General features: G+C 41.2%; 1 protein-coding gene across 1 annotated transcript in view; it reads right to left on the minus strand.

Annotated features, from left to right (window-relative positions):
- Positions 1 to 17,785, minus strand: part of b4galt5 (UDP-Gal:betaGlcNAc beta 1,4- galactosyltransferase, polypeptide 5) — a 41,661-nt gene continuing 23,876 nt past the window's right edge. Inside the window, exons 2-9 of the mRNA XM_037772487.1 lie at positions 12,431 to 12,550; positions 10,152 to 10,265; positions 9,441 to 9,568; positions 7,408 to 7,524; positions 6,526 to 6,713; positions 6,313 to 6,435; positions 5,768 to 5,869; positions 1 to 4,465 (exon numbers count right to left, since the gene is read on the minus strand). Coding sequence (XP_037628415.1) covers positions 4,318 to 4,465; positions 5,768 to 5,869; positions 6,313 to 6,435; positions 6,526 to 6,713; positions 7,408 to 7,524; positions 9,441 to 9,568; positions 10,152 to 10,265; positions 12,431 to 12,550 — 1,040 coding nt within the window. The 3' untranslated portion in view covers positions 1 to 4,317. The remainder of the gene's footprint in view (positions 4,466 to 5,767; positions 5,870 to 6,312; positions 6,436 to 6,525; positions 6,714 to 7,407; positions 7,525 to 9,440; positions 9,569 to 10,151; positions 10,266 to 12,430; positions 12,551 to 17,785) is intronic.

A 17,785-nucleotide genomic window follows, 5' to 3' on the forward strand; every position in this document is an offset into this window, starting at 1 on the left:
TACTGTATCTTTACAAGTTTCATTTTATTGGTGTACTTTGACAATAACAATGATGGTATAAAAGAAAATCTCCATCATACAAATTTCAATAATCAAAAGATAATATGCCGATACACAAACAGATCCACATAAGGCTGACATCAAGTTTTGACAAGTGGCTTCAAATGGCTTCAATTCAAGGAGAACAGCTCTCCTTACAATCAGAGAAGATATATATTTTTAAATTTAGCAATCTGTATCCTTTTTTTTTTTTTGAAATAGTTAGCTTTCATACAAAAACAAAAAGAAAATCGGTGTAGATTTGAGAGTGGATTGTGTCGCTGGTTTGGGTGCCTGTGTTTCGTTGCATTGTAAGCGTATGATGTTTTTTGGCTGACACATCGCTATCCTGCTGTGCTTTCCTCTGACCTACACGTTACCCCGACCGCTGCTGCTATCAAAGAGATATCACACGCAGAAACAAGGACACTGAACTTCATGTGAAGTGTGTTGCCTATACGTCTGCCATGATGTGTCTCTTCTACTGCTGCAGCATGTTAAGTAACGGGAGGCCTCGGGAATGCACAACACCTCAGATTGTGAGAGGAATCTTAAAATTCATGGGATAAGGATATTTTTAATTTATAAAAAAAAAGAGGCTGTGCTGGGAAGCAGTGATGTAAAAACATTGATGTCGCTGTGTAAGCTTCACAAATGGCACCAGATAAACCCGCAGCCGAATCCCTCCAAAGCCTTGTTCTTTATGCTAGCATCTGTAGTGATTTAAGACCTTATAGAATTTCTAAAACACTACACACAACAATATTTACAATGATCGTTTTTCTTGATATGCACTTTTTTTTCAATTTAAATATTTTTGCTTATAAAAAAAAACAAAAAAAGTGAAAAAACACTGCAATAAATTAAGAAGCTTTAAGGCTGCCAGTCTTGTCAGATGCCCAAAAAAAGGTCCCTTCATTTAAACTGGTACAGAATGGATGAGAGCAGGTGAGCTTATGGTACGATGAAGCCTCTTTAGTGAGCAGCAGGCTTGGTCTTGGTCTGGATTGAGACCATATACGGTATATATTTATATATAACAGGGACAAAGACTAGCCAGCATGCTCTTATCACAAACTGAAAACAATCCATTTCCTGTTTTAAATAAAAAGCAAGAGAGCGCTGACTGATTTGCCCCTGTTAAGTCATGGTGGACAAAGCTGTCTAGTAGTCAGAAAAAACCCATCTTGTTGATTATTGGCTGATGAAGCTGCTTGTTCTTGAGGAATATCGAGCCTAATACTGACTCTAATAACGTCTACGTCACCCAGAGATCCTCTTTTATACTGAGAAGTCGCTCCGGGTCTGATTCTTCACCTGAACGCTCAAACTAAAACCATTTGGCTTTTGCTTTATGTCCATCTAGCTTTTAATTTAAAGCAATGACAAAAAAAATAAAAGATAATATACAGTGTATCATGTAAGTGTCAAGAACTAGAAAAAAAACAACCTGTGAGTTGTTAACAACCAGGTCGCTATAAATCATTTTCACATCAGTGCTGGAAAAAAAAATGACAAAAAAAAAACACCTCAAAATCTAATAGGAGGTCAGTTAGACCTCCTGAGAGGTTTAGCCATTTAACTCAAACACACGCGGAAAGGAAAACTTAACACAAATGCTGCTACTGTTCACGACTTCCACTGGGCTCCTCCTGAGTGATTGGCTAGGAGGTAAACATAAGCTTAGCATTAGCTTCACCTGGCTGGCAGGATGAAAAGGCAGCAGGTTTACAAATGTACGGATGTAAAAACACTGGATATCCACGCCACTTATACGCAGGTCGGAGGGATGTTTTGCCTTTATGATGTTAAGATTGGCTCCAATAAGCAAGTAGAAAGTCCCTCAAAAGGGAGCTCTGGAAGGGTCAGCACCATTGATTATCAATTAATATATATAAAGGAGGTTTCCCAGTGAAAGACGGCGACCACTAGCATTTTTTTCGATTAGGCGTTTTGCTCTTCCTGTGGTTGTCACACAAAATGGCCTTCCTCCAACGTGTCTGTTCAGCAGATTAATACACACCAGGCTACGGGTTCCCGTTCCATTTCATCCAAACCAGTTCATTCATTCAGAGGATAGTCTGCGTCGAAACGAAATGGAACGTCTCCCCCGTTTACACAGACCTGAACCTCACAATGCCACATAAATACACATTACTATGAGTTTCAGTGCATCTAACACGGTCTGTCATATGTCACCTACTACATCATCACGTCAACCGCAAAGAAAAAAAAAAAAAACAATTACAGAAAGTAATTCATAAAAGATCAAATAAATAAAATGAGGTCCAGCCTCTTTACTTCTTATTTCATTGTGGGAACACAACAACCACATTTCCCCCCCAAAAAGATACATCTTAAGAAATGCATACAAGGCGATTTGTGTGAAATGAAGTAGCTGCATGACTAGAGGACAGACGGTGAGGACAGAGTGTCTGTGTGTTTTTTTTTTAAAAGGAACTACATTTACAGTATTGGGATATTTTACTCAAAATCAACACTGTCAAAACACACAAATCAGAGAACAAATCAGAGAAGGGACATTTTTAGCAACTGCTGTGTACTGCTAGAGTGCTGTCAATCTGCGTCAAAGCAGTGTCAGGCTGCATGCCGCCCAACCGGAAATTTTCCTTAGACCAACATCCTGAAGTTTTGATCTACGCAAACAAACTCGCTGGCCAGAAGCTAAGAAAGCTAATCAGTGGTTTATCGCCCCGAACGTCTAAAATAAGCATCTGCTTTTCCCCTTTCCACATCTACATAAAGAAGTGTTAGTTAAAAAAATAAAGGCAGCCATAGATAGATTGGTTGTTGAAGAGATACAGTTCTCACAGCACCCACAGTGGAGGAGAACTGGCTAACAGTATTACAAACACTAGACAATCTGAACAAAATAACAAAGCAAAAGCTTCTGTAAACACAAGTGACAGTGACAGCAATCAAGTATTCTCTACCTCCGATTCTCTCCCGTAAAAAAAAAAAAAAAAAATATGAAGGTGAGTAAACATTAAGGATGTGGGATCTAAAAATAAAACGTTTATCTCTCCCTGGCCTGGACTCGCATACCGCACACAAAGTGAGGTCTAAAAGTCAGTCGGTCCACATATTCAGGGGTGAATTCTCCTGGAGGTCACCCTGACGACCTTAGACTGACAACAGGATACATACAGGCCATTTGCATAGCTCTCCCTCACTTATATACACACACGCAGACACACACACACACAGGTTCTGAAAAGGGAGGCATGTTTGCTTAGGCAAAGGTGTGTTGAATGTGAAGTTTGCATACGCAGTCACTCCTTTTTCTGTCGTCCAATAAGGGTATGCTAGCACCCGTGCTATTGCATCTGTATAGTGAGGAAGTCAGGTCTATGTTCTGCTGTCTGATATTACAGCTTATTGCTAACAGGATGAGCATCGCTCTCCGACATACAGCCACTCGCAGCTAGCCAGAACATCCAAATGCAACTATGCAAACACAAACATCACAGTCTTTTTTTTTTTTAAATGGTAGGGTTCACAGGACAAAACATAGTTGTGGTGAGAGATGATTAAGGTTTTAATATTCTCTAAAGTTAGGATAGACTATTTCACATACGGTATACATGACTGAAAACACTCACTCTTTTATAGATCATTTTCTCTTGCTCTCTTCACTTGTAGATTTTGGCAAACCTTCTGCAGAACCAGCTGCAAGAGTCCACTCAGTTAAAAGTCGCTGCGTGTGGTCGTGGTGTGCATGCAAATGTTTTCACATGCTTTTACTGCATTTATGAAAATAAGAAGTGCAAGAGCAAAGTAAAAAAAAAAAAATCAAAGCCTCAGGGACCAGGTCAGCACATGTAAGTCAAACTGTTGCGTGCGTGCACGTGTGTGAACTTGAATGCGTGGCTTATTTGAATAAACAAGCACAATAGTGAGGGCTGAGCTAATTGTTTGACTGAGTAAGGAAATGAATGAATGAATGAATGGATGCTGAAGGCCAAAATGGTGCAAAAGGCATGTGGAGACCGAAGACTAGATAAGCCCAGATGAGAGGAGTGATGGACTGTGGCACAAGCAAGTGCAGCATTTATCCTTAATTTCTTTATATGATTTATCCAACATACTTATTTGAGTCTCCTTTTTTTTTTTTGCATACAAACAAAAAAAAAAAAAAAAAAGCAAAGAATCGATCAACTAAAAAGTCCTAAGCAGTGCTGCAACTGGTGAGATATGGCTGATGTCCCAGAGGACTTTGATTCCCAGGTGTTTTTTTGCAGTCCAGCTGTTCCTACGTCAGTAGTCGGCTATGGGTGCAAGCTTTCTGCTCAAGGTGACTGTGATGTTGGTGTAGAGAGGCCTCCTGGACACTAGGGGGGAGTAGTTTAGGTTGTTAAGACCATCCACTCTCTGTCTCTCCTTTGAGTGGCGTAGTAGACTATACCTGCAAGAACAAACAAGCAGTAAATCAATGAGGCGAGGAGAGATAAAAAAAAACAGTATGCTCTGCACCCAGTGCAATACAAAAGAAAGGTCAATCTGGTTAGACAAGTTACATTGAGTGGCACATTGAGTGTTAATAAATGATGAGATAATATTTAGAGGGACAGGTTTCATCATCCCACGCCATGTTATTAAAGCTGCAGTGCGTAGAAATGAAGCAAATATGATTTAAAAAACATTATTTTTATGAAATGGTCACTATATCCTGACAGTGCTGCATGAGACAGGTAATCTGAAAAAAAATCATGCACTTCTATGTCCTCTGGTGCTCATAAAGACATCTGTAAGCTTTCACAGACCGGAGCAAAACAACCAATCAGAGCTGATCTGGAGCCTTGCCGTCTCTGAGCAGCTGTCAATCACTCGCGAACTCCGATCAAACGGTCAAACTAGGCAGCGCTGATAAAATATGAATCAATATTCTGTAACTGTAATGCCTATTTCTCGTCTCAAATGTTTTCAGAAACACCTTGTAGTGTACTATTTAGCTGTAAAATTAGGAAGTTTGTTACTCAGCAGCCATGTTGAGATCAGTTGAGGAAATACCAAGCACCGCCCACCAGCAGGAGCACAGCCAATAGGAACGCTCTCTCTCTGAAATGACCTGTGAGTGGCCAAAGTCTCCCGTCACGGGCTAGATTTATTAAAGCCTGAAAACAGAGCCACGAGGAGGTGCAGACGTCTAGTTTTCTCTCAGAACACTTGAATTACAATATGCTGAAAAGTTATTAAGGATTTTTTGCTCAGTGACGCCAAAAACATTCTGCCTACTTAAGCTTTAAATGGTTACATTTCCTGACATTGAGAGCGTCACTCTCTGTGGTTTAGACAGAAAGTGGCAGTTACATTCCAAGGAAATGATCCATCAGCAGATCACCGCAGTGTTGTTAGCATGAATACACAAGAATACCATTCCAAGAGGACCATTTCATAAAAGATTTACAAAGACATTTATTTTGAAAAGGAGAAATTATTTATAGAGAAAAAGAGACCTTTATTCCTTGGGCTGTCTCAAGTAACTTTGAAAATGCGGAAAGAGGCTGATTGGAATTCGGGCCCGAAGCATACAAGCAAATCACATGCAAAGTCTTTAAAAGAGTTGAAATTCTCTCAAAGTCACTGCTGCTCTGGCTTTTCATGTGACCGGCTTACACCACATGAGCCTGAGCCTCATTCAAATGATCAGCTTCCACTTTTAACCAAAGCGTATGTGTGACTGAGCGGTGCATGTGTAGACACTAACCTTCCTAGGAACTGGACTTCCCCGCGATGGTGATGTGGAATTGACTTGTAGCGTCCCTGCTCTCCGTGTGGTCTGCTTACTGTGTGATTGGCATACCGCACCCTGCACAAACGGATGTGGTGATCATTAATCCATAATGTACACAGGCAGGCAGAACAAGTATCGCAGTGGTGACTCACATTGTTATATTTTCACATACTATTCCTCTGATAGCCATACTATCATATAAACACCTTGAGTAACGTGATATAGACATATACAAAGAGGTAATGGTTTTACAGTAACGACACACAAAAGGGATCATTGCATACAGAAGCGATCAGTCAGAATTGGCACTGTATACTGTATGCTGAGAGCACTGAGTGTGTACAGCTGCCTGTGAACTGTGTAAGTGGGGGGAGGGACAACAACGCTGTGCGGCAAAGGCAAATGGAGGAGGAAAAAAAACACAAAAGCTAATACAAAAGCCTGCTGTGTGCCAACTGACCTAACCCATCTCTCGAGTACACCTAATGTCAACGATACCGAGTGTGCGTTCCCCTCACCTGTTCCAGAGGTCATCGTCCTCGCCTCCCCAGCCCCAGAATGCATTAGGAAATCCATTAATCTTTTGGAACTGCTTCACCGTTAGGCCACTGACCCCGCCGAAGAACTCATTATACGGAAGCCTTGGAGGGACAATTACACACATTAAACTCGTATTAAGTGAGGAATACATTTACTGTATATATGCCCACAGAGACAGAATCAGGACTCACATGTAGGAGTACTTGTCGAGTTTGACCGCAAAGTGTCGGGGCATGTCTGTGCAGCCGTAGTAATTTCTGTCGTTCTCCATGAGGTGGTCCACGTCGTGGAAGACCAGGCAGTCCCAGTCCAGGTCCTTCATGGCCTCCTTGTAGCCCACGTTGAACAACATGGCTCGGTTAAATGGCTCCGTGCCCCCCTTTGGAATAAAAAAAAGAAGCACTGTTTTTGTAGGTTGTTATGCAAAAGCTTGTTATGTTCACCCAGTTCCACCCACTGTCTGCTGTAAAACAGACATTATCACCACCTGAGAAGGAGACTCACTTCCTGCAATTATTTGAACTTAGCCCATGTGCCCAAAAAGGCGTATGAATGACGATAATGTGCACGGCATTTAGCGTGCAATAACAACACCTTTCTTGCTTTGGTCGTGTCATTTGTATGCCATGTAGTCTGTACCTGTACTGAATGCAATGTAAACGCATCCACGTAAAAATGCTACGCTCAAAGCTATTGTTGATGGGTCCAACAAACACAGGACTTTCAACCAGGAGACCTGTGTTTTGTTTTGTTAGTCACGTTATTGACGTTTGTGATATGTTTTGTATTGATGTGTTTTCCGTACTTACGTTTTGTTGTTTTCATACATATTTTACTTAGTTTACTTATTTTATTCCCAACCATGATGTTTTTTCTAAACCTAACAAAGTGGTTTTGTTACCTCAACTTAATGGCGGATGTCATCGTAGTTTTGTTACGTGTCGTACAAATGACACGTTAATAGCCTAAAATATGTCCTTGTGACACGTGGAATGTCCTTGTAATGCCGTGCCATATATACACCTTATCTTGAGATCGGGTTGGCCTATGACAGTGACTAGGTGTGTGCATACCTGCTCTATGAAATAAAAGGCAAACTGGAGTCTCTGTTTTCTCAGCACTGGCACCAGGTGTCTCAGGAGAATGGGTAAGTGTTCATGTCGGTTCCTGAACGGGACTAGGATTGCCACCTAGGGGACACACAAAATTTGATTAGAATACAATAGATATGAGATGGCATGCATGTACAAACACACATAGATGCATATAAATGTATGGGGAGGCACAGAGCAGCCTGATCTGCGCGACAGTAAAACATGCTATTTGCACAAAGTGTTTCTGAGAGCTGTGATCTTTCAGCAGTAGGTAAATGGGAAAGTGTGGGTGAAGACGTCACCAAAAACCACCACCAATTACCATGACGACTCATGACAAAACAGTGACAGGTTCTTGAAATCTCATTTTCCAAAATAAGATCTGGCATGCATCAATCACAGCAGCACTGAGGTGCTAAATATCTATAAAAGGTGTTTATTTCCCCACATAGAGTGGTAGCTATGACAGACAGGCCCGTTTTTAAGTTTCTTTTGAGGCTCAATAAAAAGCAAACTGTCACAGGAAGCCACAAAAAGCAATGGAAATGGAAAACAACGAGTGGCTAAGAGAGAAACTATAAAGGTAGATGAGAGAAAGATTGCTGGCTAATGAGAGAGAAAGAGAGAGAGAGAGAGAGAGGCAGAGATTTTGTTGTCAGAACATTCACAGTCCCTCAGGGCGAATGAATGTGAGACAGACACACAGATGGCAGGCAAGATTGCTCTGTTGGACAAAAAAAGAGTGATTAAAAAAAAAAGAGAGCACATAGTAGAGGAGGCTAGTTCAAGAATGAAACCCTACTGCTTCTTGTACTTTGAACTTACACTGTAGTGACGTGAGGTGTACATTGTTTACATTTGAACGTACATACTGGTGTGTCAGACATGCCAGATACTGTGCACTGTATGACTGGATTGTGAATGCTTCAAACGTCTTCTATTTGGGGTTTTGATGAGATCATGTCTAACACACTGCTCAAAAATCTCCCGTAGATGTTCAGTCAACCCCTTCTCACTCCCAACTCAACAAATACCGCAGATTGGGCATTGCCCCTCGGCATCGGATACTGACGCACGGAGGCACCTGTCTGTATGCGACGCATCGGATTTTTAACAAACTCTAATGTAAACTCACCCGCGGCCTTATTAGACGGTCAGAGCAACTGATGTAATATCAAAGAGAGTGATAGTCCTCTTAGGGCGGGTGGGAGGGATGGTGTATGGGTCAAGCAAACATGGGACGTTGAACCAGGAGACCGCTGTTTGACGCTCAAGCTATGTGAAGCTAAAAGTAAACATTTACTTACTTTGTTACGTCAGTCGTTAGTCACGTGATTCGCTAGCATTGTTAGTCCCACGAGTCACATTAGGCACTCGGTCAAGTTAACATCAACCACAACCTCGTTTCCTAACCCAGTGGTTCCCAAACCTTTTCACATCAAGGCCCCCAAAACTGACACAAATTAGACACAAAATTCGATAAGATTTTGATTTTTGATTTGCTTTTAGATGTTTTATTACAGAAAGTATGAAATCCAATACCAAAATAGTCATACATTCTGCCATTGTGTTAGTTATGGATGGAATTACAGTGAAAATAAATGATTCCCCATTTTTGCTGGGGACCCCCTGGGACCCCCTCAAGGACCCCTGAGGGTCTCCAGACGGACCCCACTTTGGAAACCACTAACAAAGTAGTTGTGTTGCCGAAACCTAACTTCCTGTGAAAACGGAAGGTTATTCCGTATTGGATGTTTTCACGTCCAAAACTCTATCTAGAGCGTCACAGTTCAAAGCTTAGAGCCACTGACCAAACTTTGGTATTTGACCAGTTGGGAGTGAGAATGTGTTTGTTCAGCTGGGTTGAGATCTAAATCATTTTCCTACTAAAACCATTCACCCATCGTGCCTTCAATGGGAGCATCTGTATTGTGTTTCTCCGGTCAGCCGTGTGTGTATTCGATGGTGCTTTTCAGTGAACAGCCCTTTTGATTTGTCACATCCACACTTACCTTCCAGCGAGGTAAACAGTCTTTGGGCTTCCAGTAGCCTCCTGGGGCCATGTTAGGCTCTCCCTCCAGCAAGGATCTCTCCACTTCCTCCAAAGACACTTCGCTCATATTCAACTCCAGCTTGCCCTCTGTGGAGGGGGAAGAGAGGGGGGGGGCAGAAAGAAGAGGAAGAGTCAGATTGTACAAATCAGAAAAAAGCAATGAGAGTGAGGAATAAATAGAGAGAAAGCCATGATGTGCATGTGAATAGGATGAAATAGTAAAGTAAGGAATGAGGGACAGGAAGGGATTAAGATGAGGAAAACATTAATGACAATGTAAAATGGTATGGAGAAGGAGGGAGGAGGGGAAAAAAGAACAACAAAGCCTTTAACAGTTGAGCAATCTGGGGGCATAAATCTATGGGTTAAGCTATTCTGTGCCAGTAGAACATATTTGCATGGATCGTCAATCAAAGCTGAAATAAAACGCAAGCTCTCAACCATTTCACTACTCATTATTAGAACAAATATGTACAGAAGTGCAATGAAAGATCGCTTAAGGGAACATTAAACAAGGCCAGGGAAACCTGAAGAGCTACTGTTTCACGTAAAGGTCGACTAAAGGGACTGGGAGACATTTTTTCTCATTTGGCTGCTTTACATTATATTATAGAATAATCAGCCAGGACCGAATCAAAGCATTAAATCCAAACTTTAACACAGTACTTACTCATGGAGAGCAGCCTCTCCGGGCAAACCTGAGTGGGGAGGTAGGTGAAGCCGTCTGGGAGGTATGTGGTGGGAGGAGCATCACTCGCGCTCACGTTGTAGTCATAGGCATAATCTGGAGTAACAACATCACAATCAGAAACATCTCAATCCAGTCTTTATCTGGCTGTGTGGTCTATTGTTTTGTATCAATGCTTTTTATCTTTTCACTTCTTTCACTGCCGCCTAAGCTAAGTGCTCTATACTAGGCCTGTCACAATAATTACATTAACGTCTTATCATATCATTTTTGTTGACCTTGATATTGCCCGTTGTGTTTACATAAGAATGTCAACATTTTAGCCGACATGATGCCAAAATAAACAGCAGGGTTTACCCTACCATTATAACACTAAGTCTGAATATCTTTAAGAACTAAGTTTAAAAGGGTTTACTTGCATTATTATGCTATTATATTAACATTATAGATTGCTGCAGGATTGAGTCCTAAATCCCGGTAATGAGTTAGCATTTTAGCACTTTCGATTCCCTCGTCTGGAAGTCAATGTTTTTTTTTAATGTGTTTTTAGTTGGATGCCTGAAATAATATATAAAATAATAATATGCCTGAATTGTGGTTAACACGAGCTGAAGAGATTTTTAAATTTTGTTCTACAACATTAAATATATCAGTAAAAATACCACATATGAATTTTGAAGCTTTTAAGTGTCTTAAAAAAGACGATTGTTAACAAGTGACTAAATGAGACTACTAAACGTTATCACGCCGAACACTAGTCCGCTTATGGGTTAGTGGTGGTGACGTGAAGTCATGTGACCGTGGTGTAGTTTGTTTATAGCCTAACGTTAGCTTTTTACTTCTGTCGATTGCATTCACGCTTCAAAAATCATAAAAGTGGTGTTCATTTGTGAAGATTATCTTGCTGAACAAAACGTGTTAAGTATCATAAACGTGTGTTTACGTGAGCTTATTTTCTGCAATAATCCAAAATCCAATGAAAAAATCCCATTGGCTTTTTGTCGAGGGAACCAGGGCGATGCTAACTTCCTGGTTGGCTTACAAAAATACATCATCACTGCACCACTCTACACTCGGCCTGTCACAATAATTACTACAGTATATCGACTTATCGTATAATATAATGGCCGTGACCGCAATCAATTTTGCTGACCTCGATATTGCCCGTTGTGTTTACATGTGTGTTTGATTTTATAAGAGTGTCACCAACTATTTAGCCAACGTGATGCCAGTATGAACAGCAAGGTTTACCCTACCTTTATAAGACTTCAGCATTGTGCAGACATTGCAATTTTTTTGTTAACAGAGACCAATAGTCCATTTTATTTGTTTTTGTTGTGTGGTTTAATTTGTTTAGGATATTTTAATATTTTTTTCACATTCCAATTCCAATGTCTGAATATATTTAAAGGAACAGTGTGAAACATTTCGGTAGATCTATTTGCAGAAAATATAATATTCCTAACTATGTTTTCATTAGTGTATAATCGCCTGAAACTACGAATCGTTGTGTTTTCGTTAGCTCAGAATGAGTCCTTCATATCTACATAGGGAGTGGGTCCTCTTCACGGAGTCCGCCATGTTGCTCCGCCATGATTCTACAGTAGCCCAGAACGGACAAACCAAACTCTGTTTCTAACGAGAGCCTTTCACATTTTTAAATTTTCCTGAAGGCCACCGTAGTTCTCCAACACGCTTGTGAAATTGCAGTAACGTGAGCCGCAGAATGCAAAACCGTGATACCGCAGCCGCCTGACTTCCGTTACTCCTAAAGTAGTGTTATTATCGTAAGGATGGCCACTGAGTGAGGCGAATGGCGTTACCACGGTTTTACACTCAGAGGTTCACGTTACCGCAGTCTTGGAAAGGGAGGAGTGAGCGTAGGGGTACTCAGTTGGTTGCAGTCTGCAACCACACCACTAGATGCTGCCAAATCCTACACACTGTACCTTTAAGAATTAAGTTCATTGCTCTTTTACTTGTACTTGCATTATTATGCAATTATATCATCATTATATCATTGGCATAAAATGGTCTTAATCGCAATTATTTCTGGGACAACATTTCGTCCAACAAAATGAGTTATCGTGACAGGCCTACTCTTTACACATGTGTGCACTTACAGTAACACTACGCCAGCTCCTTTTCTTTACTTTCTGTATTTAACTAGGGTGGAGGCTGTATTCACGTCCACATAACTGCATAAAAATACAGCTAAGCATTTCAAATACACCTCGGTGCATCAATGTGTATGTTCTTACCTGTGCCATTGTTGCTGTAAGCCCCTCTCACCACCTGCTCAAGAACCTGAGCCCCAATGTTCTTCACGTTCTCTCTGATTTGGATCCCTCTGGCTTGGACCATGAACACATACTCATTCACTGCGGACAGATGGGAAAAAGACAAGAGAGTTAAACCATTTTTCATTCATGAAAGACCTAGAAGCAGAGTAAATCAGGAGCTGTCTGTGTTTATGAATATTTTCACTTTAACGTTTGCTTCAGACACTTGATTTTAATGTGTTTTGTATGATATTATGCTATGTATTTATTTTGTAATTGTTTTATGTTGTGGCGTCTGAAACTTTAATGTATATTTAAATGCTGCTGTCTTGGCCAAGAGATTCTTAATCTCAATGAGTACTACCTGGTTAAATAAAGGTTAAATAAAAAAAAAAAAAATTATTCTTGAACACAATTGTGTGTAAAAGTTGTAAGAGCCACAATATTGTTTCTACCCAGCAGATTGGAGGAGACGTTAGTAAAAATGAACTGGAGCAGGGAGGGTCAACCGTTTAAAACAGCATCTCCTCAGGCATAGTAACCCAAGATAGGGCAGAAATAAAAACAACTATTTAAAAGAGATCCTCATCTTCACAAGATGTTCAACTCATGACCAACATGTTCCCCCTTTTATTCCTCCTCCTTCTTGAGAAACAATACCCATGTACTGAACGCAAGAAGGTTAATGCCTGCTCTGGTGTAAGCACACTTTTCCACCTGATCTGACCCAAACTGATTATCTGCCATGGTGACTTAATGAGGGTGATTTTCCTACCACACATCAAGGGGCTTTCATTCCAACGAAGCCAACTATTAGAATGTTAATCTATGACGACGGGGGAGGGGGAACTGAGAAAGATACAACTTATTTAAGAAATATTATAAGAAATAATTGGTTGCTTCCTGCCTTCTGTGCGTAATAATTCATGCTGTCCCATTTTCAGTCATTATCCACTGCGTTGTTAGTCATGGGTTGTAATTTTTTGATGCATTTGTTTGCCAAACAAAAGGGTACAAACGGGCTGGGAGTTCAACAAACAGCACAGACTTCATGTAAAGAGGAAGCCACGAGTTTCTGCACGCATTTCCGTCTGTCTGCAAGAAACATCACAATGACCACAATACCCATCATTGATGTTGCCATCTTGTACGTCTTAAGCAATGACCAGCAACATCAGCCTTGCTTCAATCAACCCCGCAACATCCTTATATCATGTTGGACATCTCTTATTAAAACTGTTGAGTGGATTTGCATGATAGTTGCTGTTGGGAACTTCACCAGAGAAGCTTAGTGCCAGTTCCGCTCAGTGTGGGTTGACCTAAATAACACCAAGCAGAAGATATAGAGTGGAACAAAAAGAGGGGATGTGGTCTTACTGTTACCTGAACCCATTAGCTCACTTCATACTTCTACATTCAAACCACGCATGTGCGCTTCATGAGGATATGTAGTAAATGGCTGTGTCTTGTATGAGTCAGTGACTACGTTTACGTGCACAAAATGTTCCGTTTTTTGCCCTTAAAGTGGCAGTAGGCGGTATATTTTTGGCATCATTGGGCAAAAATTCCATAACAACCTTTCAGCATATTGTAATTCAAGTGTTCTGAGAGATAAGTAGACTTCTGCTCCTCCTCATGGCTCTGTTTTCAGTGACGGGAGACTTTGACCAATCCCAGGTCATTTCAGAAAGAGAGAGTTCCTATTGGCTGTGCTCCGGTGATGTGACCGGAACTTGGCGTTCCTTCAAGCCATCTCAACCTGATCTCAACATGGCTGCCGGGTCACAAACTTTTTTCATTTTACAGCTAAACCGTGCACTACAAGATGATTTAGAAAACATTTGAGGGGAGAAATAGGCATTAATGTAACCTAATATTGATACATATTTGATCGGCGCTGCCTAGTTTGACCGTTTGGTCGGAGTTTGCGAGTGATTAACAGCCGGCTCTCATACACAGCAGATCCCAGATCAGCTCTGACTGCTTGTTTTCTTCCGGTCTGTAAAGTGCTTTGTGCTGGGAGACGAACTGAATGTTTATCATGCCATTTTGGATGATGACGTTTGCATGGACGGACTCTGAGTGGGTCTTGGCTTTTGACGGACGCGAAAAACACCGAAAATCGAACCTGTTCCGAACACTTTAATGACAGACCAAAGTTTCGGAGTCAGTATGTAAACAGGATCGACACAACATGAGGTTGTATTTATTTTTAAACGTGCGCCAATTTTGGATAAAATATACAGACTTGGTGTGCAAAGGCCTTTATTCCGAAAAAGTGGCTATTGGCAATGAATAATTCACTACTATTCCCGTTTACATGTAGCTGTGCATACTCCGATTAATGTAACCGATGGCGGTCTTGTTCGACCGTGCGAACACAGCCTCCCTCTTTCATTCCTTCAACCACCTTCTTAAATAGTCTGAGTTGCAATATTTGTGCATATCCAAAAAACTGTTGATATCCAAGTCTTTCATAATGTTTAAAAGTAGGTGTGTTTCTCCTTCCGACCAGAAATGTGTGCTTTTTTTTGGGTGTGCATCTCTGTAAACTGTCGGCTAGTTGGTTTGTGTACAACACACAGAGCTGGTCATCAACCTAAATAATATCGGCATATCCCACATGTCTTAATTGGAAAATGCTCCATTCAGAATAAAGCCTAAATCCAAATAGAACAACAGAATATGGGGACTTGGCTTGGGAACTGGAGGGTCGCCGGTTCAAGCCCCAACATGGACCAAGTACTGAGTGTAAACTGGTAGCTGGAGAGATGCCAGTTTGCCTCTTGGGCACTGCCAACGTCCCCTTGAGCAAGGCACCAAACCCCCAACTGCTCGGGGCGCCTGTCAGGGGCAGCTCTGACATCTCTCCATTGCCGCCTTCTTCTTCTTCTTCTTCTTCTTCTTCTTCTTCTTCTTCTTCTTCTTCTTCTTCTTCGTATTCTTCTTCTTCTTCTTCTTCTTCTTCTTCTTCTTCTTCTCCTTCTTCTTCAGAATATGCTGTTCACATGACCCGTATCAAATTCTAAATATTCTCATATTCTGAAGAAATGGTGTAATGGTTTCACTGTAAACTTAGTCACTGTTCTAGTTTATCAGGCCACTTTTACTAGAACAGTGACTCACAAGTTTGTGATGTCAACAGAGGGAAAGAGCATGAACTCTTGGAGTAACTTCCCGGTAATTGACTTTATTTGGAGCAGCATGCCAGCACAATGCAGCCAAATTGACGGATCTCTGCCTCAGTGAATCTGTATCCAACTGCACAATCTCTCACCATTAATCCAATCAGCATTTATCTTAAAGCAGTCCCAGTATGATCCACTTCCTCCCGTGAATGCACAAAGTGTCTGTGTATGTGCGTAATACTGCTGAGCTAGAAATCCAGGGAATGTGATTTGTCATTAGTAATTATGTTACAGTTTCCCATCACATTCATCTTGTTTTATACAAACTGCCGGGGTTGCAGGACTAGAGACTAGTGGCTAAGCGCTAACTGAAATCAATGTTCTCGTTTTACCTCTGCAACACACAAATATTATAGTGCGGCTGAAGCAAATCTGCAAAGGATGATCATAATAATAAAAAGGGAAAATAAGAACACAGACTAGAGCCTGTTCACTCTCACTGTAACAAATGCAGAAGTGGATCAACAGACGACACGTACACACACTCGCACACACACACACTCACTGATGCCCCTCTGAGGCACCATATGATGGAAAAAAGCTAAGAGGCTTCTGGAGTTTGATCAAGTCCTGCAGGCACCAATATATTTTGACATGTTAGCTCCTCCTCATGCCTGCCAAACATACGGAGATATATTATCTATGCATATTTTTAAACAGGACAAATCAGGACATACAGTATGCACTGTACATGAGCGTATACACTCTGAACCGCTTCGGCCTGCAGAGGAAAGCAAACCAGAACCTCAATCTCATCTTTGGTGTAAAATATCGTCTTTGAAACATTTTTGGTTCTCTTTTCAAAAACATCCGTTGTTGGGTTCTTTCATGGGTCAGAATGTGAACACTTGATCTACTGTACACAAAGCAGTGGGCATACAATTCCTCTCTCATCAAACGTGTAGGCTAGAGACTGGAGTAATGGTTAGCGCCAGGCAGAGCCAGATCTATGCACATGCCTATGGCTTCCTTGTCACTAGGGGGCCCAGACAGAGCTATATGAAGACATTGGACTGACTTATATGTAAACTAATCGGTAGACGCCACAATTTACCGATGTTCCCTAAAGGTCTCATTATACGAGCTACTGCTACTGTCCAGCGACTCCACATTGCAGCCTGTAACAACAAAAGGCTACCGTTTAAAAATCAAAGAATACATTCAGCCTATTAATGAGAGCACTCACATAATAACATAGCGCTATCAGTGTATGTTTTGAATTTATGAACAATTATCTGTCAAAATGAGCAGGCGGAGGCGCGTAGAAACAGCTGTATGCGGCATGTCGTGAGCTACAGCTGGCAGGCAGCTGAGAGCGGGAGTTGTGTATTCCTGTTTCCACAGTAACGTAAGACGGCTCTGCGTTAACATATTCAACTGTAGCCGGTGTTACAGTCATTTTTGCTCCCAGCTACAGTGTTTTGTAAATCCACAGATGCTTTCTGTGGTGATTTGATTTGTCGTTGTTTGTGCTTGTTGTCATAAACTTTTTGTAAGCATTTAGTTTTTCTCATTCTGAAATTCACAGAAATAATTGTGCATGCGATGTTATATAACGCCAGACATTTAGTAACATGCATTTAATTTATGTAGCATATTAGCCATTCAATCTCAATTTCAATAGTAGTATTATTTGTTGTTGTTGTTGTGTCAAAATTCATCAGCACCTGCTATAAACAATCCAGCCCCTCCGACACCGCCGCTGATAATGTGGCAGTTTAAAAGTCATTTTGTTTGTTTACCAAATATCAAAATGTGCATGTAAGGGAGTCAGAAAAATACAGTCTGCCTAGTGTAATCTATCTATTTAATCCAGCTCTGGTGCCCGGGTGTTCGAGGCTACAAACATGAGAGACCTGGAGTTTAGAGGAAGCTAACGTGGTGGTAGGCTGCAACACAAGGCCATTAGCGCTGGGCGTGTAAGTAAGGGGGTGCACATAAACACACACACACACACACACAGCATTCTGATGTGTCACTGGCAAGGGATATCACATGCATGCATGCATACACAACTACATGATACGCATGCAGACCAGAAGGATCCCCACAAACCCACCCCTAATGCTCCTCATCCAATCAGAAACCCACACTGTAACCCATCAAGCATGACAGGAGACCTTGAACGACCTTGTCCTCTATAGCT

This window comes from Sebastes umbrosus, chromosome 6, assembly GCF_015220745.1.
Source record: "Sebastes umbrosus isolate fSebUmb1 chromosome 6, fSebUmb1.pri, whole genome shotgun sequence".
NCBI lineage: Eukaryota > Metazoa > Chordata > Actinopteri > Perciformes > Sebastidae > Sebastes > Sebastes umbrosus.